Consider the following 26,541-nt stretch of genomic DNA (forward strand, 5'->3'; position numbering starts at 1 on the left):
TGCTCAGCATCTCACAATCAGATGCCCATGCCACTTACCAATACCAAATAACCAAACTACTGGATCCTGACTGAAAAACTGTTTCCCATAATATCCTTGTCAAGGATCAATACTGAGGTGTAATTTTTAACCTTGGCTTTGAATATTTGTATTGTATATTTTTATTATTGTATATTTATTTGAGACTCCATGTACGCTTTTAGCAGCCATAGTGTGATCTCTTTGCCCTCTTTCAGCTGCTCTGTGCCTACATGCACAGGAGTTGAGCAATTATTTCCAGACAGATGAAATTAAACCTTGATCCCCCTCATTGTGTTTTTCCCCCATTACAACAAAGAATTACTGCCACAGTGGTGACAGTTGTCGTATGAGCACAGAGATGTATATGCGCAGGCTTTAATAGTGACCTGTCATGTCCCTGAAGGAATTAAAATTCGTAATTTGCCCCCACTATGTGCCTTTTCATTTCTCTGACTTTTTTATTATTATTATTATTTTCCCAGTTTTTATTTTACTCTTTTTACCCTCTGAATGCGGAGAGACTGAGAGTTTTGAAGGGTTTCTTCCTACATGATGGAGGGCTCTGGCCTTTTAAACTTCTGATTACTTATCAGCGTCTGGCTGAGACTTTCATCTACATTTGAAGAATATGAAGCTGAAGTGTGTAAAAGTTTGTTTTGGTAAGATTCCAGCACTAGAACTTGGACGGCTTTGTATTGAAGCTTCTGTAAACACAGTAAGGTAAGGCATTTGGATAAAGCCAAGCTCTAATGGATCATATGATGAATCACATCAGCTTTAAAGGTTGCTTGAGGGGAATTGCTAGTTTAAAGACTGTTATTCATATGCTGTGTATTGGTGAATATTTTCTTTATCTGGTGTTATTTATGAATGTAAATGGACTCTCGGTGCTTCACACAGGTTATCAGTTTACTTCAGCAGCACCAGGATAGAAGTGACTTTTTTATTTATGTTTCAGTTAGCGGGCCTGCTAAGTGAAATTTGCTTTTTCATCTCAGTCCACTGTGAAACAACGGCTATTGCAAAATAAGACAAATAATACTGCACTTTTAGCTGGCTATCCAGAATACAGAAATCAGGCCTCGGGTCTCCTAAACACAAGTCAAACCTAAACTGTCCTCTCAGCTGGGGGCTCTAATATTAAAACACAATTCATGAAGGTTATAATATCTGGCTTGTACTAAATGAGTTTTAGAGAATTGTTTATTGCGCTATATGATCATTTTGGAGGATCTACTGTGTGGAGCTTTTAAGCAGTAAGACATATATTTCTGTTTGTGGCCTATGCTGACTGATATTTATAGAAACCTGGCACTACAGTGAGTGTTCTTATGTAGCAATTATTGAGTATTGGTATATCTGCCTCAGTGGAGGTTAAGGAGCTGACTTAATTCCCAAGGACTCAGTGGCAGCTGACAACTGGAGTGGAGAGGCAGTAAACCTGTCATTATATGGGAGTATGAATTGGAATAACCTTGCACATGTTCGTTGACTGTGGTGGGTGAAAACATTTTGATCTGAAACTTAACAATTCGCTGTTGTGTGAGCAGAGATCTAACTTGGCTGAATGTAGATATTCTAAATAGCACACAGCCCTTTTATTGAGGAGACATGCTTTGTGCTCTCTGAGGGATTTTTATCTCTTCTTCTCGTGTTGCTTTGTGCTGAAAGGCAAGGTCAGTCTGACTTTTCAGAAGCAAGCTTTTGAATGACATGAGGACCAGCACAATAACAGAACCCATCTGATCATTTTATATTTCTGCAGGCCACAGATCCAGATGCAGGGGCCAATGGGCAGGTACGCTACCGGATTGTGAATCACCCGGACTTGTTTATTGTCAGCGAAAATGGCAGCATCTATACAAAAGTGCCTCTCGATCGGGAGCTTCAGAGCCAATATGACCTGGTGGTAGAGGCCTCTGATGGAGCAGTGGATCCACGTCGGAGGACCATAACCGTCTCAGTCTGGGTCACGGATATTGATGACAACAGCCCTGTCTTTTCTCAGCAAACATATGTAGTGAATGTACCTGAGAACAGCCCTGTGGGAACTGTGATACTTCAGCTAAGAGTAAGTGCCTCTCTCAGTGTTTTCTGCTCTTCTCTGTCCTTATGTCTCCTGTCTCCCTTCATATGTAGCAGCACAGGTGCTTCAAACAACTGTTGTATTAATGGGCTTTTAGCATAACTTTAACTGAAAGTGCAGGCAATTTAAAGTTTAAAATGTCAAAAGCTTCCAAATATAACATACAGTCTTAGGCACACAGCAGGACGCTGCGTTTTTCCTTCTCCTGTCATGGCATTTTTTGACTGAGTGAGAGTGAAAGCTGCATTTTTTAAGTCACAAGTCCTTTAGTGGAGGGCAATTCTTCATCACCTTTAAGTAACATCAATGAATGCACACACACTGAAAAACTTTTTAATGCGATGCAATCTATCTCCTGGTAGAATTAGCCCTGTAAAATGTCAACAGACATATTTGGTGTGAAGGAAGTCAAGGAAGAAGCTTTGAACGCAGAGAAAATTCTGAGCAGACGGGCGAGTAATTGCTGGCATATTGCGAGTGACAGTTCTCAGTGAGGGATAAAGCAGGAAGCGCGAGTAAGAAACAGTGTGGTAGAGGGTTGAGGGTTGGAGGTGAGTGACAGTGACACAGTGACACCGTTAATCTCCAAGACAACGACACCTGAACTCTAAAAGGCTGAGCTGGCTGGAAAAACACCTTGGGAGAAAAAGTGAGAGAGACACCGAGAGAAGGAAGAAGCCGAGTTGGTCTATTTCTTGGTCGTTTCCAGAGGGTGAAATTTATTTCTTGTGAGGATCAAAATCTTACCTCTATTGCTGCTGGGAGGCAGAAGCTTTTGACATAGTACCTACTTTAAAGTTTGTCACAATGTAGATGACTTTTCACTTGGAGCCACCAGCAGGTCAAAGGTTTTTCTTGCTCATCTATTAGCAACTTTTGTATAGTATATATATTATATTCTAATAATGTAGGTGATGCCCCACTTTTTCTCCAGTTCCACCATAACATTGATATTTTTGGGTTTTACTAAAATATCACCTCTTCTTCTTCTTTTTTTTTTTTTTCTTTATGAAGGGCTGTGCAAAGAGGGTTCATCAACGCAAAACAACAATATGCGCTCCTGTGTTCTCATATGACATCTAATAATCTCTTATTACAGAAGCGTATGCAAATTCTGTCTACTGTGGGAATGGAGTGGTGTAATGCAATAAGGAAGAGCTTAAGCTTTCCTTAGTGGTTTAATTTAATCAGAGCCCATTAATGATTGATGTAAGTAACCCCTGCAGCATTGAAATAAAAATTAAAATAGAAACATTAATATTTATTCCCACAGCTTTTACCCACCAGCTTATATGTCTATTTATAAAGGTCCCAGTTTTTGTAGAAATATGTGACTCTTCCTCTCTTTTTCTCCATCACTTTTCTATTTTTCCCACAAATGTCCACATTTGTTTCAAATTGTCATTCCTACCCACTCCTCTCTTCGTCCGGCTGCTCCTAGGCAGAAGACTCAGACCTTTTCTCCAATATCACTTATCGGATCAAGACGGAGGCGGCGAGGCAGCTATTCTCCCTGAACCCTGTCTCAGGGGAGTTAGCTGTGCTGCAGACCCTGGATTTTGAGGACCTGGTTTCTATGAGCATGGGGGCATCTTACACTTTCCAGGTGGAAGCTGTTGACCAAGGCGGGGTCACGCCTCCAGGGGAAGCTACTGTCATGGTCCGCATCACGGTAAGAGCCCCCACACCCTCCCAAGATAGTCAGACAAAGCCGACTCTTCTGTTGTCTGTTTTCCCTCCAATCTCTCGTCCCTCAGGAGCTGGTACGGTGACAGTGAATGTATGGTGAGCCATTACCAGAGTTTCACGGCAGCAATAGCTGGCCAAAAAGGGGCGTGGAAACATAACGCTCGGCAACGCGCCTGTGCTGCTATCATGATATAAAATCCTATATTGTGCCTTTTAGTGCAAAAGCTGAATGAATCTCCTTTGTAAAACATGTTTCGGCCTTCCAGACCCATCCTCTCAGTGTTATTAGGACAAAGGGAATTGATGGATAGGTGTTTCTGCCTTGCACAAAGTGCTATTTCAGATCTGAATGACTCATTAGCTCTGTGACAGCAATTATGGCAGGTTTTTCAGGAGCTTGTGTTCCCTTTCCAACCTTTCAAGAGATTAACGGCTGAATTCTAACGAAAGGATTAGATGCTTTTCATTGTGATACTATTCATCCGTATGAGCGTCTGTGTGTTAATAGTGATGTGTTTTAACTCTGGGTAATTTTGTGCTGCTGAGTGTGTGCACGCACATTTATCTGTCTGTGAATGCAGTCCACCCCATAATCTCTCTATCATTGACTGAATGGGAGAGGACGCCGAAGCTTACTTAAACCAGCTCGCCACATGATTTGCCGACCTGGAAAGTAAGTTTATCCTACGATAAGGACAAGCTTTGTTGTGGCGTCTGTGCTGTCACCTACGAACAGTGTTTGATAGGATAAAGCACTGCGCAACCACTGATATCAAACTACTGTGTGCTATTTGAAATGGCAGACATGAATTAGAATGAGCCAAATCTATTCACACGCCTTCTCGGGGACCAGAGATAGAACTGATTTCACTTATTTGAAGTCACTTGTATTTGATTTCCCCTTGTACTGCTTTGTTGTTTTATTTTTTTTTTCCTTCTTTCATTGGATGGCTTGCATTGATGGATTTCTGTGTCCTGCTTGTCTTGCAGTTCTGAATGAGTCAGACCTTTCTCTGTTTTCTTGCACTTGAGAAATAAAATGTGTAATGTGTGTGTGTGTGTTTGTCCCTGTGTACTGGGTAATGTGAATACGAATGGTGGTACAGTGAGTGGGCAACGATGTTGCATGTCGGCTTTAAGCAAGCGCACATCTGTCGGTGTCACTGTCTTGTACACACCTTCCTTGTGAACACTTGAAACGCAAGGGTCAGGCTTTATTGTTCAAACGCAAAAGCTGGATCATAGATTTTTTGCCAGGAAATACTATACCTGTGTATAGATAAAAGGGAGGCCGGCCTCCACCACAGACTTTATAGAGCGCATGCTGTCGCCCATTGCTCAGGAAAACCAGTATTGAGAACATCAGGAGAGAGGAAAATCAGGTTCCAGCAGTTACACTATAGAGCTGAGTTCTTCCTGAGAGATATGAGTGGCTTACTGGAGTTTTCATTCTCACACACCAAAGCAACGGTTACACAGTTAAGAAGATTTCTTCTCAGCCTCGAAGTATGGCAGAGCTGCACTGTGCATTATTTACAGCGAGAAGGTGATTAAAAGCTGCAGCGATTTTATGTCCTCATATGTGTTCCAGGGAACCATAATCACTGAATCCCAGCAAAACCTCTTCCTGGCCTGGACAGTGTCTTATGTAGATAAAATATGCAATAAGATGACAGTCTGCACAACGTTTCATCAGTCTTGTTATTGTGGCTGTTTGGGGCCTGCTTAGAATTTCAATGCTGCCCTGTCAGCACACTCATTCGGTTTGATGTCCAAAGAAGCTTGATGTTTTTTGTGTTTTTGCGTCTGTTTGGTTCAAGGAGGGAGATTATGATTAGACAGCAGCTTTCCAAAGGTCCTCCTTGCAAAATCCCTCTCAATACTCTGAACAATATAAATCTGAGTGGTCTGTCTTCTCTTATCTTTCTTGACAACAACAATAGGCTCATCTGCAGGACCTTCCTCTGACCATCAAACACTGAAATGTACATGCAAAGCAAGGCAAATACGAATGTGATTGGTTATAAATAAAACATGTGTAATACAACATTGGTACGATACCACCATATAAATAATATTAGTGATTCCATATAATCCTTATACCAACACTGATAAATGAATTTGGCACCAGAGAGATAGCTTTGTCGCATGCTGCAGGAAAAGTCATGGTTTCGATATGCCTTCAATTCTTTGATTGCATCTCTCCCTTTTTTCTTTTTTTCTTTTTTTTTTTGTCTAGGACATGAATGACTTCTCCCCCATCTTTAGTCAAGACCTGTATAGGGGCATGGTGGCACCCAATGCAGAGAAGGGAACAGTCATCACGACTGTTTTCGCTGAGGACCAAGACCCGCCTGTGAGTGCAATCCGACATATCTGTCGCACTTCAAATTTACATGTGAAAAATGTAGTTCATACAACGTTGGTGATTAAATTTCAAAAGAATTTTGTTCAGTTTGTTGACTCCATCTCTCTTTCTAATAAACGTAGCAAAGATTAAAGCCCAGCTGGATCAGTTTCACTGTCTTTCTGTTTCTTGCAGAACATCAGCCAATTTAGCCGTAGCATTTCGCACGGCACATTTTAAAGGTGTTTTCAAGACTGCAATGCTCTGATTAGAGCTACAGGGCTGTCTGTGTTTTCATTCCACACCAGTAGTTCCAACTGCGAGGGGGTCTTGTTTAACATCTTCACGTCTATGAGTCATCTACCAGTTGCCTCAAACAGCAGCAGCTTACCTCAGACTTCTTTACTTCACAGCGTTGGAGCGGGCTGTCCTGGGACTAGAGCTAGGAAGAGTCTCTTTTTTCTTTTGGAGTCAACAAACCAAGAAACAGAATTACACAATGCAGAGTAAGAAAATTTTGTTCCTGTTGGGACTAGAAATTGGGTGACTAAGAGGAGAATTTGCAAAAGCGACTAGGAACATTTAAATTCCTTGCTTCGTCAGTTGTTTTACATATATTATTTAGGGAAGAACCAGCCCTGAAAATGTTTGGTTCCAGATCATTTACCTCGGTTCAACCTCTTTTATTTGCACTGCAACACACCTTAAAATTTCACTGCACTTGGTGACTCAGCAGTCTTCTTGCACACATCTTCTCTTTCTGGCTGTGGTACAGAATGTTTTTGTTTACCTTTTATAGATACTTCCCCAAACATACCTTGAATCTTATAACACAATTCTTCATATATATATATATATATAAGTGTGTGTGTGTGTGTGTGTGTGTATATATAATTTATTATAATTTAAAAAGTTTAACTGCAAAAAGGGAGATATGAATTTCCCCAGCGCTCTCTGCCTTTCTCTAAAAGCTTCCAGCTCCTATAAGTTTAAAAAAGGAAAAAATAAAAATTCTGTTTTGGCTGGACACATGACAATGTATATTATTAGAAGGCATCCAGCTCATGTGATCCTGCTGAGCATGTGTACTCTCTGACGCACAAAAACACTTAAGGATGGATGGATGCCTGTCATTTCCAGCTGTGGGAGGTGTAACATCCTCGGAGTGCCACAGTCGCTGCAGTACGTCTCACTTCCCCAGCCTGGCAGAGGCTTTCCCTCACCCCAAAGCCTCCTAGTGCTTTGACAGACAGGGAGATTAGGTTTCCTAACAGGAGCTGACTAACCCAGTCTCTTATTGACCTGGATTTAGGAGTTAAGAGTATTTTATTGACAGGATGCCTATCATAGGCACTTTTGTTTGGTGGAACAGGGTTTAGTTGAGTGCTTGTTAAACACACACACACACTCTCTCTAATACACAAAACACACAAGCCTACACACAAGCCTGCACACAAGAACAAAGCAGACGAAAGTCTTATTCTGTTTCGTAGTCCTGATGGGACTTATACACAGATTTATGTTCGAAGGTGCGACTGTGTTCATATCACAGACATCATGTTTTTGTACATTTCAGAGAGAAGGCAAAATGTACCTATATATTTTGACACTTGATTACATTTTTCATTAATCGTTGCGCAAGCAGGTCATATCCGTGTGTTGGTTTTTCTGTCTTCAAGCTCAACTGCGCTGCGCTGTCATCTTTTAAGCATCATTCCTTGTTCTGAGCTTGTTTTTGAATTAATCAACTTGATATTTTACATTAGATTTTTATCTAAGAAAAAAAAACATCAAGGAGAAAGTAAAAGATAGTTTAATAAATAATCTGTTTTCAAATTTTGCTCCAGGTTACTGCCCCCCCCCCCCAAAAAAAAAAAATAATAAAATAAAATAAAATAAAAATAAAAATACTCTGTCATGTTTTTTTTTTTTTTTTGTGCTCATCTGCAATGCTAATGACACAGTTAGTTCACTCTGGCAGTGGACATAATGAAAATGTCTGTCATCAGAGTAAGAATTTGCTGTAACTACAGTACAGTCAGCATTTGACTCGTGTTTTAACATAATTTCCGTGCCACTGGTGAGTTGCTGAAGAAAACCACTTACCAATACGGAAGATTTGTGCCTAACCTGGAAGCGCTGGTGAAAATTACACAATCTGCCAGGAAAAATACATGATGCAGTTGAACATTATGATGATTTTAGGGATGCAACAACTAATCGATTGTTAAATGAGTTGCTAACTCTTTTAATAACCTATTAATTGCATCTACGTTATAATACACAGAAGTACAGTGGCAGCTTTTCTTAATATGTGGGAAGATATGTTCAAAACAAACAAACAAAAATAAACAAAAACTGTTCAGTTTATTAAATAAAACGTTGAAAAATAATTAATAATTGAAAAAACTGATCAATCGATTGTCAAAGTAATCATTAGTTACAGTTTTGGTTTGGTGCAATCCTCAAGAAGTTAGACATATAAACGTTTCGAAAAGGTAAAGTGAATACAAATAGAGCAAGATCAAGGCTGGTATCTCTCATTCATTTTCCAGCAGTTTATATTTAGCCTTGAGCAAATGACTTTAACTATATCTGTATGCGTCACTGTAGCAGTCTTACAACTGAAGCCGTCATATGAGATTCTCTTGTTTTGTTTTGGGGTTTTTTTGTTTGTTTGCTGTTGTTGTTTTTTCCATTCCTAATGATGCTGTCCTGACAACTTCTCCATTACATGTTAGAAAACTATTTGAAGAGCTTTTAGAGATTAGACCATTTTTCAGAGGATCAACTCAGTGAATTCACTCAGATAGATTTGGAACCTCTTAGAGACACATTTGTATGAGTAAACCTCCCAATGGATATACTGCAGCTACTGCCCCCCCCCCCAACTCAGGCCCAGCTTTTACCCTTTCCCTGGGGAGCCAAAGCAGTTCAGGCAAGGGAGAAGCACTTCAAAAAGCTTATTAAAAGTCTGGACAAATTTGAAGTCCAAAGGGATGAAACTGCGATGGAATAGAGAGATAATATAGAGATGATTAGTAATCAGGAGCCATGATTAATCTTAATCAAAGGGTCATGTTAAAGCCCAGGCTCTTACTAATGAATGTAAATTTGGAGGCTTGAGGGGTTGGGTGAAAAGAGAAGTTTTATATTCCAGATTAAAGGAAAGAGGCTGCATCAATGAATAACAGTGAGTTGTATGATATTACTCAGGAAGAAAGACTAATGATGGCTGTGGGAAGATGAGAGCTTCAAATGGATAGGAGCATGATGTGAGACATGATGGAAATTTCTCAGGTTGCAGAGAAGAAAAACCTTTTCTGGTGTAAACAGCTTCAACTCCGCACACGGATAAGCAATAAAATTCAACAATGACAATTTTAAACTCCTAAGCAAGATATCCTTCGGGCTTGCGTGCATTTTTTTATGTGGTTAATTACTTTGACACCTCTCATGACTTACTGGCTCCGTCACTAAACGTGAAAGGTAACATGCTAAGTGGATTATTATGAAGTCAATGTGGTTCATGATCCTCTGCCTCCTTCCTCCAGGGTACTCCAGCCAGCTTTGTCCGCTACAGAGTGGACCTGGACAGGTCACCATACAGTGGCAGCATCTTTGATGTAGAGGAGAATAGCGGAAGAGTCATCACGAGGGTCAATCTAAATGAAGAGCCCAGTGTCACTTTTAAGGTGAGTGGTGGTGATTATGTTGACAGTAGCCATGACAAGCTTCTACTACTTAGAAGTTCAGTGCGGCACTTCCATTTAATGTTACTCTGTTATTATGTCAGCACTTGGAGCATGTCCAGAGATTGCCATTTCTACTGAATTGTTGCACAGTTAGATTATGATTATACTGAGCAGAAAGGGATCTTTCAGATTGCCTCCGGGGAGTCTGAGCCAACCCCATTCCTAAAGAAAACAAAACCATACATTAATATGAAATCGTATCTTAATGAATCAATCAATAGCAAAAAGAGCCACAGAAAGAAGGATGGGGCTGTGATGGAGAGGGAAAACAGTGTTAGTTTTAACCTTGAAAGAAAAATGAGATCAGAGTCTAAACAAAATCTATCTTTTAGCTTTGAAAACAATAATTATATGCGGTAATAGTTAAGAATGGTTAATTATGATAGCCTTTAGAAGTATAATTGATGGTGATAGTATAATTATATTCATCTAAGCTATATCCTAATTGCTACTTTTTTTTGTCAAATAAATATAAATAATGGGTAAAAAGATTTTAGATTAAACCTAGATTAGACCAGTTTAAGGCGACCTTACTTAGTTTATTGGAGGTTTCAAAGACTTAGGTCCTAATGATGATGTCTCTGCCTGTCTACCTCAAGCTTCTGTCTTCATTTTTCTCCTTTCTATTTCTTTAAATGTTCATCAGGCTGCGTGCTCTTATTTTGCTAGTCCGTCTTTATTAGAAGGCTGAGCATATTTACAAAGAAGGCCACGCATTCTCAAAAGGGAAATCATCCATGTAGTTACAAGTAGCATGGTGGAATAATTATATGGGTTGTGCTTGTATTTGTATATTGTTTATGTGTGTTGTGTCTTGCCCTCTGCAGTTGTTTGTGATAGCCTATGATGATGGGGAGCCGGTGAAGTCTAACAGTACTTTGGTGGAGATCACCGTCCTTCAGCCCTCTCGCATTCCAATCTTCACCCAGGAGGAGTACAAGTAAGTCTCCTTGGCACACTGTTGATGCAGCTGCCTCTGCCTGCAAATTCATATGCCAGTGACGAGCTTGACGAGACAGTGAAGAAGTTGAGGAGATATTTCAGGAACACCTTGACAGCGATTTGCATCTGCGGTCTCATTTTTCTTTGAACTTTTTTAATACTTTCTGTCATTTGATCACTTATAAATTATATCTACCGTGATGAACAACCATGAAGGACTGGAGAGGCACTATCCCCATTGCGATTTATTGATTTTGTATTATTAATATTGTAATAGCTATCTGCACATTATTGCTCTCTCTCTGTCAGTTATTGGTGAAAACGCTCCAGTTCTGATTCTGTGTCTGCGTTTGTCAGGCTCTCTTTTCGGCACGACTGATGAATGAGTGTTGAGCATGAATATACATTAAAGCTTAAGGATGGATGCTGCCGACTGTCACTGTTGTAAACCACATTTGTTTCTCTCTGAGGGAAAGAGCAGAAGGGCTTCCCTCTGAGTTTATTAAGCAGCTCCTTTGATAAGATTAAGCATTTAGAGAGTTAAACTGAGGGGACATTATCTATACCACTGTGGGATGACTGACTGCTACACATGCGATATGCGTCTACCGTACTGGGTCAGGATTGGGTGGAGTTTGTGCTGATGTTGCTGTGACTCAAGAGGAGGCCAAGGAATCATTTATAATTAAAAATAAACATGGATTATTAACACACCAGCTGAAGCTGCTTTGAAAAATCTTTCATGATAAATGGGCGCCCCCATGTATAGTTGCAATCAATTAGGATGTGCTGCAGTGGGTGCCTGTCTGCAGCGAGAGATTTTTGCCACAATGTTACCATCCAGTTTTTGGGAGCTTAAAGTAAAGCATGTTTTAAGTGGACTGATTTATAACTTGCATGTCAGTCAGAGTAGAGAGTCCTGGCAGACTGTCTTTTTTATCAAAATTTGATGCGCTTTTATGCACAAGACAGGGAATCTAAGTCTTTTCTGACCTGTCAGCACATCAGTTGGGGTGTGTTTATCTTTGTTTGTGGATGAGTACGTTTTTGCCCATCTCTTTGCCTTTTGTCACTGCTTACTTGGCTGTTTGTATGAATGCCTTTTCCTTTGTAGAAGAGCATGTGTGTGTGTGTGTGTGTGTGTGTGTGTGTGTGTGTGTGTGTGCGTGCGCACCGAGGATAACCTTTCTTGATAGTTTGTAATCTGGCACTTTGTGTGTGAGCTCACGTTTTGCTGTTGCTCAGCTTTATTCGGTGATTGATAAACAGGCACAGCAGCGTCGCTGTTGAAAGGCCATTGATTAACACTTTGAATGAGTGTTCTGTCTGACGCACACGTTGAGGGCCCGGACCGATGGCGCAGGCCTCAGCAGGGTGTCGCATTGACAATGTTAACCGTGCACAGCGGCGTGCCTGCTTTAAATGATGAGCCATGAAAGCATTAGCCAGGTGCTCAAGCATCTCCTGCTGGACAAAGTTCTCTCCGACGATGAGCATCCAATCTGCTCATTCTGCAATGAACTGTTTTCTCACTCCTCGCCTCTCTGTCTCTCCCCATCGTTCTACTCCCAGAAGTACATTCTGAACAAAAATCTCTCTCTCTCTCTCTAAACGTATACAGAAGATCTCGTCTGTCTCTATGAGGGCAGTTAGTTATAGCAGCCATCAGGTAAGCTATGCCTACAGCTCCAGCGCACACAATTAAAACCACTCTGGAGGGCTTTGGCTGACTTAATGATTTCTGCTCCTGCTTTATGGTTGGTCCCCTCCATCTGTCAGAGGGAAATGAGGGGCTCCCAGTCATTGTTGGCTAGAATAAATGGCTTATGCCATGGTTGCTAGTCTAGCAGCGTGTTGCCACTTACTTTGCAGAATGTTTGAGCAAAACACCTTGTGTTGTCTCCATAGAAATACATTTGCTATGCATATTTTTCACAACTTCACTGATCAGAAATGACGTTTAAACTTGCGTTATTAAGTAATTTTCTGGGTACCAATAACACAAAAAGCAAATGAAAAAGGTGAAAAGGCTGCTTGAAGTACTGGACCTATAAAGAATTATAAGCCAACTCAGCAGCTATACACAGCTTTTAAGCCTCTTTGCTCAGCACTTTACTTCTCCACACCACAAGAATACTTTATAATTGAGTCTAACAGCCTTCATCAACTCCCCACATAATACTGTAGAAGCTGAGTGTACACTACCTTCCCAGCATGAGGTGAACACTGGTGAATAAAGTTGACCTAGTTGAACCAGCACAATGAAATCCCAGGCGTTTCTCTCAGTGCTTGTTGGTGCAGAACGCTCTAACTTGTTTCAGGAGTTCATAAAGAGCTCCAGTTGTGTTGAGATGTTTCTCTGTATCTGTTGGTTTTAGTATGAGAAAAGATACTATCTACATGGATAGCAGTATGCCAAGCAGTGGTGGCGTACATAAGGCTTTTTGGAAGTCCTGAATACACCGATGTAAGTCATAAGAGATTCTCTGCAACTTGTCAAACAACACAGAGTTGTATCAACAACTCAAGTCTGATCCATTCCAGTAGACGGAGTTGTTTCGAGCTCTATTTTTAGCCAGGTGACTGGCTCCATAAGCCCATTGTTCCAAGCTCAATGGGAGGGATTTTCTACGAGTTCTGTGGCATTTATAGCTTCATCTTGATAGCTCCACAATCAATGACAACGCTTCTGTGTGTTTCTGTGGTTTTAACTCTTATCATTGTAAGGTTTCCACAATAATGTTTTTCTTTTCTTATTTATCCAAAGCCTACAGAGTTGAATATCCGTTTCTCTCCACAAAGTATTACTCTGTTTCTGTTTGTGCAGTGTTCATCATGTGATCTGGTCATTTGTTGATGGAGTTTCTGGAAAAATAAAAATCAGGTGCACTTGATTTGCTTTTATCATAAATGAAATGTGTTAATTGTGGATAAAATACAGCATTAAAGATATTTAGTTTTGACTCACTTTCTTTGCAGCAGGTGGCAATTTTGCAGTTGTATCATTAACCAACTGTGAATGGCTCTTTTACATGGAAAGCACTGACAAAATCCCTTTGGGGGAGGCTCTAGTACTGGGCACCGGGGAAGGGGAATGAATATTTATCTTCCCATGGGTGTGTTACTGGAGATAAGAAGGGGTAAACCGCTATCTAACATGTTTCCACTATGCGAGTCCCCTCTCTTGTACTAAGGCTACTTCTCTGGCCTGATGTTTGTAACCTGTGGTATGAGCAGTTTTCTGTGCTGCTTATCTCCCCCACAGCACTTCCTCCTCTAAATCTACTCCAAATCACATGAGACTTGTGCCTCACTGCTTCTGAGTATGTCATTTTGCTCTCCTCCTCCTCCTCATCCACTTCTTTTCAGCACCTCCGAAGCCCCCGCATCCCCTGAGTTTTCCCTCTCACATTATATCGCTCTCTGTCAGTTTCTCTCCCACTTTGTTTTCCACCTGCTTTTCTCCTCACTGTACAGTCAGTAGCCCTCATTCTCTTCTCAGCATGGGGGGGGGGTCTGTCTGTGTGGCTAACTTTGATTCTTCATGCACCTCCATTCAGATTTGTGTATCCAAAAGTAATTTATTAACATGCTACTGGGTGCACATCCATCTTTGCATCTTTGTTTTTGCACAGCAATTTTTATTATTTTTTTTATGAATGTATGAGCATAAAATAAATAGACTTTTGTCATGCTTTTTACTAATTGAAAGGAATATCTCTGAGGAGTGGAATGTCGCACAAGTATTTATTTCCTTTATGGCGGTACAGTAGTCACAGGCAGCAGATGTTGTTTCACACCTGTGGCATTAATAAGCAGTTGTGCTATTCTCTATCCCATTATTGAGCAAAGCTCTTTGTTATACTGTAACATAATAATCTGTCAGCAATGGGTATTGTTTACGATCAACATTGTTGTCACTACTTGTGCTTGTCAACCCGCTAATTGCGCAACTAGTGACAATTTCACTGAAGCTACAGCGTACACACTAAGTGCCTGCCATGTGTGTACATACACTTTAAAACCCTAACCCTTTTCCTATGTTTCAGCATACACGCAGGTGCCGTCTGTATAGAATACAGGTACTTCTCTCCTCAACCTTGAACATGGCTTTTTTTATCCCCTTTTTCCATTTGACTTTGGTAATTTGATCATGATTGTCAGTGGCCGTATCTCAGATTGTGCATTATTGTCCAGGACATCCATTTTCTGTGCCATTTCCTGGCATATATCTGCCAAAAAGCCTTCCTGTGTTTCCTGTAGATTTCTGACCAGCGACTGCTGATTTTATGTTTTTAGCAGCCTGACTCACAATACCTGAAATAAATTTAACGTCAAATACCAGCTACCAAGCTCCCCAGGACTCCATAGCCATTAGTGAATCATGAAAAGAGAATAAATTATTTAATGAATTGAAGAGGTCGGGGGGGGGGGATTATTCCACGAACCAAATTCTGCTCATTTCGAAGAATTGAAGGATCAGGCTCAGCTCTTCCCAACCTAGCTATTTCCATGTGTCAGTCTGTCATTTTGTCTCGCTGTTCCCCCTCTAAACAGCTATCCAGTTTGAAGGCCTTTCAAACCTCTGAAGGGCATAATTGATTTTTAGACACAGGTTTGAATCTAATGCCCTGAGCCTTGAACCTCTAAGCACCAGGAGCATACTGACCTTTCACTTGTCTCTGCTAAGTAGGCAGACATCACTGGGCTGTCTAACAGATGCCAAGTCACACTCGTTGCGCATGTCCCAAGTATCAGCTAAAGGTCGATTTTGAAAGGAAGAAAAGCAGCCTGACCTATGATTAAAAGCTCTCAATGTCTTTTCGGATCAGTATCAGTATTTAGAGAAAACTATGTACTGTATACATGTAAACTCTCAACCTTATGGCTTAGTGGTTTGGCTGTTTTTTTTAGGTTTGTTTTTTTTTTTTTTGCTATATATCTGGCTAGAAGGATCCCCTGTCACACTATCCCTTTTCACCGTGAATGATGGTAAAAGCTGGATATTATTGCATGAGATGTTATACAACACCTCAAGCAAGTGCTTGTGTGACTCATGAGCACACCGTGATGACTGTTTGTTCATTAAAATGGGAACATTTAAACGACTAGCCAGACAGTGAGAACAAAAAAAGAGGCAACCAGGGAAGAATACTAAATGAAATGAATACAATGAATATTAACTGGAAATAGCTTGTAGGTTTAATGCACAGTGTTCCCCGTGCATCTCACTACAACTTGAAAACTCGGATGCATCCAGTTTAGCAGTTCAACTTTGAAAGTGCCTGGAAACAGATATACAGTAACACATGCAGGATGGCATCACTACCTACATGGTAATGGTGTGATAGCACATTGCAAGCCTCAATGACTCAGTTTGGACAACACCCTCATTCCACCAGCATCCAAAACATTTGCTGGCCAGGTCTCCTCCTGTGTGCTAAATGAACCAGTAGAGTATATGTGAATTGATATCCCGTGGGCTGACATGGCAAAGCTGCCACATCATATCTGGCTGCACAGTAAATGTTGTTTTACCAGCTTAGTTGTTTTTTTGTTTTTTTTTCTCCATCTTTCCCTGCAGAAGATATTTTTGATTGAAGGCCCTTTCTTTCTTGCAAAAAGATGTGGCTCACTTTGAGTACAAGAGAATTCGAGGTCTGGTGTGGCAAGATAAGTGATTAGAGGAATAGCTCGGGGAGGAACATGATCAGACCAGGGGTTGGATTTATTTATTGTTTGTTTGTTTGTTTGTTTTATAAAACACAGTTTAATGCACACTTGCTTAAGCTTTGCTTCATGTCAAAGGTGTTGGATTTCCAAGATGTTTGTTAGCTACCAGACCAGTTTTTGCTAAATCCTCTTAGCAATTGTGAGTCAGTAGCTCATAAACATGTGCTAGTATCTAAGTGTTAAATTTGGATTACACAAATTTGGGAATTTAAGGATGCTATAAATGTATAGTAATAGTTTTGAATTGAGACAGCAAGGCAGGATGTTGTGTTTACAAGCTGCGGGGGTTTCATATTTAGCATAAGCTGTTCAATGCTGGAAAGCTGGAAGGATATATTTACTTCATGCATCATAAAATCCCATATAGATGAACATTTGATGCTGAGTGACCTGTAATTACCAAGGTGTCTTTAAACAACAATGCTATTAACTTGTCTTAAGATACATTCACAAATTAAAATGATTTTCAATAGAAGACGTTGAATGACTGTGTGGGATTTGTTAACAATTCTTATTAATCAAACATCAGATACATAATTAGGTCAATTCAATATTGACTTCTTTTATGGGGACATTTTAATTCCATATTTATAATTACGTACATTTGATATATGCTCTTTTTAACACCAGCCCTCTTGAATGTTGATAGAAAATAGCTACCTGGGGCACAAAAAAACTATTTTCTATCTCTATAAAAATCTATTTTCACTAATCCCTGGTGGAGCCTGGCCATGCAGTTAGCTTTGGTTTATTATTTCAAGGTTTTGAGTTGAAAAAACAAAGCTTTATGTTAAACATTTGGAGAACTCAACATGCCTGGTCCCAAAACACTAGTCTTGTCACTTTGGACAGATTTCATTTCATGTTCTATTGTATTCTCAAAAAATGGGCATCATATCAAGAATGCAGCCAAAGACAGTTTTTATTTGTCACATACCATCACTCATGTTCTATTTTATTGGAGATGCAATATTTGAATTTAATCTTAGTTTTTATTGTAGAGGCGAGCAGAGAGCTCATTTCTGCCCCTGCATTCTTTATGGGTTAGTACAATTTAATCTGTATTTTCTGACAGGCTACACTAATGCAATAACCTTTATTAGACCTTTGTAGTATGTGTGCCTAGTTGCACATTATCAGTTGTGTTCTAACCACCCCACAAAATGGCAGTAATATACGACTAATTCCAGGTCTAGAATTGACTCCTGCAAAATGAGAGAGCCTCAGAATACCTTGGCTTTTGGACGCTGTGTTATTTTCCCAAGAGTTTTTAAATATCTACGCCTTTTTTTTTTGTTGATTGCACTATATTTTTTAATCTCTATTTCTTGCTATTTCTTGCTTCCAATCGTCTCTTTTCATTCTATCCAAACATAACCTAATATTATTCAAAGTTTACCCCTCAGTCAATAACACAGCACCTCTCAAACTCAAACTGAAATAATATTGCATTAAATGAGCTACGCTGCACTCTTTATCTCAGCATGAACTTTGATTTCAATGGGCCCCAAAGTTATAAAGACCAAAATGTTTTTACTGCAGAATATTTTTTCAGTCATTCATTCATTTTCTATACTGCTTATCCATCAGGGTCGCGGGGGAACGCTGGTAGCCAATCGCAGCTAATGTTCAGGCACAGGGCGCGGTACACCCTGGACAGGTCGCAAGTCTATTGCCGATAATTTAGCACATACATTTTTACAGCCTCAGTTGCATAGAATGAAAAGTAACATTTGGTCTTTTAACAGTTTTTTCTGTTTTAACGGGTAATGCACATGTTTAGGGATTACTTAAATACATTATACTTATCATGTATTATGTATTATAACTGGTACATATTGTGATAAAATCCAATATTCAGCTGCAGTCCTTTTTGTGTGCTTTTTGTTGAAGAAGGAGCTGAAATTCATTCGGTATGTGTTAGTTAGTTCTAGTCGGAGGAGTCGCTGTGATTTCGCTCTCTGAATTGGCTTCCAAGCAGGAACAAACAAGCACCAAACTGACATATCAGCAAACCGGCAAACACGTAACGAGAACATATCCATCTCAACAGTCATCAAATTACTGCTGAACAACAACAGCAGCCTAACACTGACATTAGCTGTCGAGCAGATATGTGCTCTAACACATTTGCAGGTCACTAGATATGGACATCCTCATGCAAATTTTGACCATTAAACACATCACGGTTAAGTGACTCAAGTCTGACTTTGCTGTTGTTTGAATTCTTTAGGCAGCACTGCAACTATACATCCTCCAGAGATCTGCACTGAGGCGGGGTCACTTGTATTGTCCGGGATGTCCATCACTGCTTGTTCAGTCGGTGATACAATGCATGAATAGAGAGAAAAGGTGAGGTAGGCAGATTGTCAGTGTGGCCCCCGTGGTGCCCAACAAGGTTTATACACCTCTGCCATGTCTCGTAAGCATCACTGTAGCGTCGGCCCCGGGGCAGAGCGCTCGCTGACACCTGTGTGCCGCCTGCGCTTCTCAGTGGCGTGTCATTCACCATCTCTCATATTGACACCAGGATTCTGCTGCTGCCTGTAGACATGTTACCATCTTCTGCTTCTCTTCATCCCCACCCCACCCCCTTTTCTCTCTCTCTCTGTGTCTGGAAGGGAATTTTCCACATCTGAATATGAAAGGAATCAAAAGTGGTTTGGCCCTACGCAGTTGTACATGACATTGCTTTATGCATAATTGGGTCTTTGAATACACCTGCTGCCTGACTCTTGAATGCACTTCATTATATATTCAAGTCTGAGTGGATAGGCCAGCTCAGATATACGTCATGTCACTTATCAATTATTTGAATTCTTGTGCACAACTAGCTGTTTAGATCATATCCCATCATATGTATTCGTCCTGCAATCTGCCCCATCCACCGTATCCAACGTTCCTGTCATCTTCTCTGTCTACATACAGATGCACCTTTATACTAATCTGCACCCCCCTTGGCATTTCTCAGCGGCTTACAACTCGCTGGGAAAGCCACTTTGTAAGGAAGTGATAACATGTCAGCTCTGCCCTGGCAATCACACCATGCAGCCCCATACTAGCTCCCACACAGGTTTTTATACACCACTCACCATCAAAAAACAACCTGAGCAAAAGCTATGAATGGGGTCGGCACAGGTTATCCAGCCCTGCTCCGGTCCAGGGTTTTACCAAAGCTGCAGCCACCAAAGCTGAACTCGTCAGTAAGTGTAGTGCTCTGAGAACACAAAGTATTTTAAAATCCTTTGAAAAACCCTCAAATTCCCCCGCGAGAGTTAGAAGGCCCTATGTGAGAATCATTCATATGAAGAGATTTGTCCTTAAGGGACAAGGCGCATTTAAGTGATTTAAGAAGATTTCTGTGACTTATTCAGATTTTTTTCATTTCTTGCAATATTTGGCAAAGACAACCTGTGGAATTCACCTTCTCACACACAGATCAATCCAATATCCTCCTCTATTACACCTGATTATGGATTATGCTGTTTATTATGCTGATTATGTTTGTTCATTTTGTTTCTGCACAGCGCTGCTAGACACTTAATTATTTCTATATTGTATTTTTCAGGTCCCTATTGGTTCTTGTGCTTTATTCCTACAAGACATTATCTGTTCTATACTGTTTGGCAACATGTTTTGAGTGAAGCTTGCTTACAGACAAATGTCAGTGAATCCCTTGTGTAGCAATTTTGGGGGCATCGATTTTTGCCAAAGATCACAAATGCGCACCTCCTTGAGAAAAGCTGGTGCTTATCAGACTGGAATGAGCTATTCAGCACAGGTTTTCACAGCAAAGAGCTTTCGATCTATAACACTAGCTAAGAGGTACGCAGGACAGGTAAGAAGATTTAGATAACAAAAAACGAGAATGTTCTTGCATCAAGTCCAGTGACTTGGGCCAGGTGAATTTGGGGCTTCTGGCCTTTGCCTGTGACTGAAGAGCTTTTAAAATTCAGCTCAGGTGGTTGGTGCTTGATTCCACATCAGCTTTGTTCATTCTCCACAATGAAGGCCATAAATGTTTTGGTCCAGGTGAAGTAATGGAGTATGCCAGTATTACCTGTTTTGTATGTGAAATGACTGATTTACCCGATGAATCATCTGGCATTATGGTGACCAACAAATTTTGAGGCCAACCAAAAGCAGTGTGGAGGATTTTCTCTTTTTCAGGCCATTTTATCATGTACCGACACGTCTGGATGTGCCACTGCCCTCTTTAAAGATTTTTTTCCACCAACCATTTACAATAATGCCAAAAGGACACAATCCTATTGAGCAGAAGTGTACAGTGTACTTAACCTTTTGACCTAGTCTGCACAACAGTTGAATGACAAAAATCTGTATCATAAACAGGTTTATCATGTGAAACTTTCATTATTCTGAACCACAGCCGCTTAACAGCAAGAGCAGGTGTCAATGACACCGCCACTGTCTGGGCCGCTGACCTCCAGAGCAGGTATTAGATTGTTGAAAAGTACATGAAGCCACATAAATTCATGTAAACCTCTGTGTCACCCCTGGTTCCGGTGAATGGCATATTTATGCTGGACTTCACTGCACTCCTGCTGTTCAAGGTTTTGCCTTGTAATCCTATGAAAAGACCTTGTTAATAAATTTGGTTCAACTATTCAACCCAACAATGCGCTTGAGGGGCAAATTGATAGAAGTCATTTACTATTATCCACACAGCACCTTAGTAACATGTCAATGCAAAAATGCTATATATCTTTTGTGAAAGCTTTGAGGTTCAGCCATTTCACTGCAGCACGCGCTCACTATTATTATCTTTCAGAAAGGTATGCTCTATCATCCTCTGTCCAGGAGAATGGCTCACATTTTCCAGAATTATTCTCAAGTCGAGATGTCCTTGGGGATTGTTTTCTCTGGAGACAGTAGCTATTGCCTCAAGGATGGATAGATGGGTCTTTTTCACTCAGCGTCCTTCACCGGTGTACTGCTTGCACCTTTGTTTGCTTCTGAAACTTTGTGAGGGGTAAACACATATTGTATGGTGACTGTTATACCTGCCAACTGTCTGAAAAGTTGGTGAGGTTTTGTCTTACTCCAGAGAACAGCAGAGACAATGTCATTTATTGTCTCAACAGCTGTGTTTCCTTCGGATACACGTTGTTTCTGTGAGAATGAAGTTCCCTGCTCTTTATCATCACCCCGTAAATGGTTTCAGGTCACCTCATGTGGCATAGTTACTCTGTGAAATAACAGCCCTAAAGGACATTTGGATCGGCCAGGTTTTGGTGTGTTGGATCTTTTTATTATTCTTAGAGTAAAATGTATTGGACCTGAGAGGTCAGCAAGAACATGGACAGGAGGCATTTAATCATTTCCAGTCTGTGTATGCAACGTGGACTGTTCAAATAAACCGTGTAACACATTGACTTTATAATAGTCTGTCACAGATGACGGTGTGAGTATTGCCTCCACCACACTGTCGCAGGCACAAACTCTAGATGAAATCTGCAATGATGGTACGCCGCCTTGCCCGCACAAACACGTACACGCACCTTGTATTCAGCGATGAAAGAATAAGCAAGAAAGCCGCCGCCGTGTCACCGAGAAGGTGTCGTAGTTAGATGGTGCTATCATCTTGAATAATCCCCTCACTGGCAAACTGCCAAGACAGGGTTCCCTGCTATTTATGGCAGCTGTAATTTCCATGGAGAGTGGTGACAATCATATCTGCTGGATATGATTACACACTTGTGTGTCTGATAGTCAAGGATAGTTACTAGCTGTTACACAGTCACGCTTATCAGGATGAAAACACTCAAGTTTCTTAACAGAGCAATTTGTCATGCATGTGTTATCATAGCGTTAGTGTGGATATATATACATATTTTTACGTTTTTGGGTCACATTTGTTCAATGAATAAATAAACAAGTATTAAATCATTGGTGCATTTACTGTCTAATTGCTTTAATAATACAAATAAATCAGCTTTTGGATATCCATTTTTCATTTGTATTCTAGTTATGAGCATCTTGCATTACCCCAGTAAATTCCGACATGTTTTCACAGGAAGCTTTTTCATCCATAATGCAGCTCCTGTCTCTAACCTGTGGTTTCCTCCTGGTCATTTCTGAAACAGCTCCCCAGTAGTAACTAGACAGGAAGCATTTTCACCAGGAGCCATTCTAAGCCCAGCTGGTTCCCCCTAATATAAGGGAGCAGCAGCTCGATACAGAGGTTCTCCAGAATCACTGAGCCCTTTGCTTTATCACGCAGAGAGGGACCAGCTACCCAGCAGAGAACGGCATCTCACCTCCTTCAATTGTCATCTTCATTCTTGCTAAAAAGCCTGTGACAATAGTTGATAGTTGAAGCGAATACCGAGCAGAAAAATAAGAGCCTTGCTTCCTTGCAGCCCCCCAATAATACTTCAGCATCCCTTCGAAGAAAATCACCTAATTTGCCAAGTAGGAGAAAAATAAAGTGCTGATAGTTATGTAAAGAATTGAATCCGATTGAACTGAATTTTAAAATTAGAAAGAAATCATAGCAAACAATAACTGGAGCAATAAATGCCTGCTGTTTTAATGGTTTCAGATTCTATAAATCATTTTATACTATATATTATACCACTATCATACGTTCCTTAAGGCAAGGCAAGGCATTTATACAGCACATTTCATTCACAAAGGCAATTCACTGTGCGTCACATACATCCACAGAACATACAGAGAAAAGTAAGAACAGTGACATGCACAAAATTAAAGTAATAAAATCATAAAATGATTAAAAGAAAATGCAGCTGCTTGGATAAGTTAAGATGGTACAGTGCAGGTTTCATGTGGAAGCGGTTCGGCATTCGACATTTGGTGCTGATTTAACCTCCACTGGCATTCTGTTCCACTTGTTTGCAGCATAAAAGCTAAATGCTGCTTCTCCGTGTTTAGTCAGGACTAAAGTTAGTGACTGTAAAGATTTGACTGGTGTAATGTGCTCTGATGTCTTTGTTCTGGTTAAGACTAACAGCAGTGTTCTGGGTGAGCTGCAGCTCAAAAAAAATAAATAAAAAATACACATGTACAGAACTGACAGCACTTTATCTTAACTGCTGGTCAAAACCTGTGCATCCGCAGATAATCTTTCCAACAAGTCATTAATTATTGCACACTGAGTTAGAGCTGATCTTTACTGTTATGATTGTGGGTATGAAGTGACATTTCAATGATTGAAATCAACCCCAAGTTGACTTGACTTGACTTTCTTTTGTATCAATGTGCCATTTTTCTTATGACTCCTGTGCTGTCATTCTAGGTTTCCTCCAGTTAGTGAGCTGGCTCCGCTTGGCACACCAGTGGGGACGATCCTGGCTGCTGCTATCAATCAAACAATCTTTTATTCCATCGTCGCAGGAAATGAGCTAGGTATGTGCTATCAATCGCTTCAGAGGAATCAACAATTCACAAACTCAGAGTAAATGTTTTCATACATTAAACAGTTTATATATACTGCATACACTCCCTGCAAAATACACTTTGCTCCATAATGACATATTCTTTGTGTGTGAACTACAAAGCCTCCTTTTTGTTCATTTTATCAGCATAAAAAAAAAAAAAGATACTTTAGTCAATTTTTCAAAAGGCTTTCCACTGATAACAGAGTCCAGAGTTTCATCATAGCTTATGTTTTTAAGATTAAATGAAAAAAACTGAAAGGGCAGCATGGTGGCATAGTGGTTAGCACTGTTGCCCCGCAACAAGAATGTCAAGGGTTCGGTTCCCGACCTGGGGCCTTTCAGTGCAGGGTTAGCATGTTCTCCCCATACGTGCGTTGGTTTCCTCGGGGTGCTTCATTTTCATCCTACCTTCCAAAGACATCATGTTTAGGTTAATTAGAGATTCTAAATAGGTGTGATTGGTTTATGTGTGTTGGCCCTGTGGTGGACTGGCGACCTGTCCAGCGTGTACCCCGCCCTCGCCCAGCGTGAGTTGGCATTGGCTCCAGCACCCCCTACGACCCGGAAACGGAAAAGAGGTTGAGATTAATGAAAAATCTCAAATTTTTCATATATTTTCAAATTCATTTCTGTTTATTTAATTTCATCAACGCCAGAAGATCCATTTCCTGCTATTTTTCAGCCCTGATGGTCTTGAAAATTAATGTGTTAATTAATCAGAGTTTTATTGGCCTGGTGTGTCGAAACTAAAAACAGTCAGCCCCCCCCCCTTCTCTCTCGCTCTCTCTCACTCTCCCACTCTCCCACTCTCTCACTCGCTTGATGAGCTTGACATTTTTGTGCGTGTGGGAAAACTAAACTAGCTTACAAGGCAGCCAGAAGGCAGCCGGCCCTTGTGCGTAGTATGAAGTAAAATCCCATCAGAGCGTCTGCACGTCATATTGACTGGAGCTGTTTGTCCTGTCTTTTTCTGGAAATAAGGAGCACATTATTGGCAAACTTGACACCGCTATTCGCACTTGTTGGGAAAACTTGAAGAGCACAATTAAATCCTGAGAGAGAGAATAGCTGACAGGCGTGAGGTCAGCATCGTCTCAGAGCCAAAAGTCACAGACATATCTGCGAGCCAGAGAGCAAGCAGAAGGAAGGTATTGCTCCTCGTCCACACATACCTCACGTGCCCCCACCGTGATGTGTGTCATCTGGGTCCTTAGAGTCTCATGGACTTGGTAGGCAGATCTAAAAAAGGTTTTATAAATCCACCTCCAAGTCGGAAGCAGTAATATTCTCAGAGAAAGCAAACACATTCTGTAAGATGACCTTTTTGGGCAACCACAGAGGAGTCTGGGTCTGCTTGTGCTCGTAAAAACAAGTGTTTATGGGGTATTTCCCTTCAGAACACTGATGTATTTATTAACGCAGGTGCGTAGGAGCAGGAGGAATGGATCCAAGGGGCGTTCATCAGACATTTAGTTTATTTTATTTATTTTCTGCCAGATGAAGCTCTGAGACATAGTCAGACTGTGTGGGGCTTTTCACTTAGTGCTGTAACAGTCAACAGTCTATATATATAAAGAGAAATGTCCTAATGTATAGTATCAATGTTGTTGTTTTTTTTGTTTTTTTTGTTTTTTATTCCATTTTATCATGTCCTGTCGTTGTGTGCAATTCCAGGTCATTTTCAGGTGAACAACAGGACAGGTGTCATCTCCACAGCTAAGGCCCTGGATTATGAAAATGTGACCACCTATGTCCTCAGGGTGCAGGCAGACTCCATGCTGGTTGTCATGTCCAACCTGCGTGTGCCCTCTAAAAGTAAGCAATAAACAGCGTATAACCATGTGTAGGTTGGATTGTGGGAAATGGGGAATGAAATGATGTTTCATGTGATTCCAGGTGTTCCATTTATATTTTATCATAATCCTTCACTGTGACAAATTCTGATTCTTGCACATCTTATTTTTATCTTTCATATTTATTTTGACATTTGCTGCAATTACATACAGCTATTTTGCATTAGATCTTTGAATTTCCTATATGTGGGGATGATTACATGCTTAAATCTGCCATGCAGAAAAAAATATGAAAGATATATTAAACACGCTCTCTTGTGACGTCTCCTTGGTGTACTTTTGTGAAGTGTTTTGCCGTTTTAAACTGACATCAAACATACAGTCTGTCTCTATATTCTCACTTACTGTCTCATAGTAAGGCTGCCAATCTGGATTAGAACAAGGAAGAGTGCGTCACAGCGTGTACTGGGTTACCTGTACCTTCATTCTTTATTCAGTTTCCCTTCTGTGCCGCACTGATCAATTTGTTTTCCTTCGGGCAGGATTCCTGCAGCCTGTGTGATTGATCGTTCAGTTATACTCAAATCATGCTGACTTTCAATCAGTTGGTTGTTTCCTCTAAAGCATGGCACATTTCAAATTGGTAGGCCTATACAAAGTCGAAAACGAATGTGCTACATTTGCATATGACTCATCTTTCATAGCTTTCATAGTGATTATTAAAAATCTTTAAAATATGATTTATCTGTTCCGT

General features: G+C 40.5%; 1 protein-coding gene across 4 annotated transcripts in view; it reads left to right on the forward strand.

Annotated features, from left to right (window-relative positions):
- The window catches only part of pcdh15a (protocadherin-related 15a), a 177,496-nt gene that overhangs the window by 121,200 nt on the left and 29,755 nt on the right, over positions 1 to 26,541 (forward strand). For all 4 annotated transcript variants that reach the window (XM_029520624.1, XM_029520625.1, XM_029520626.1 and 1 more), the window contains 7 exons: positions 1,787 to 2,092; positions 3,549 to 3,779; positions 6,036 to 6,152; positions 9,698 to 9,838; positions 10,726 to 10,838; positions 23,853 to 23,962; positions 25,669 to 25,809. In XM_029520624.1, the coding sequence (XP_029376484.1) occupies positions 1,787 to 2,092; positions 3,549 to 3,779; positions 6,036 to 6,152; positions 9,698 to 9,838; positions 10,726 to 10,838; positions 23,853 to 23,962; positions 25,669 to 25,809 (1,159 nt within the window). The remainder of the gene's footprint in view (positions 1 to 1,786; positions 2,093 to 3,548; positions 3,780 to 6,035; positions 6,153 to 9,697; positions 9,839 to 10,725; positions 10,839 to 23,852; positions 23,963 to 25,668; positions 25,810 to 26,541) is intronic.

This window comes from Echeneis naucrates, chromosome 15 (genome assembly GCF_900963305.1).
Source record: "Echeneis naucrates chromosome 15, fEcheNa1.1, whole genome shotgun sequence".
In the NCBI taxonomy this organism is placed as follows: domain Eukaryota; kingdom Metazoa; phylum Chordata; class Actinopteri; order Carangiformes; family Echeneidae; genus Echeneis; species Echeneis naucrates.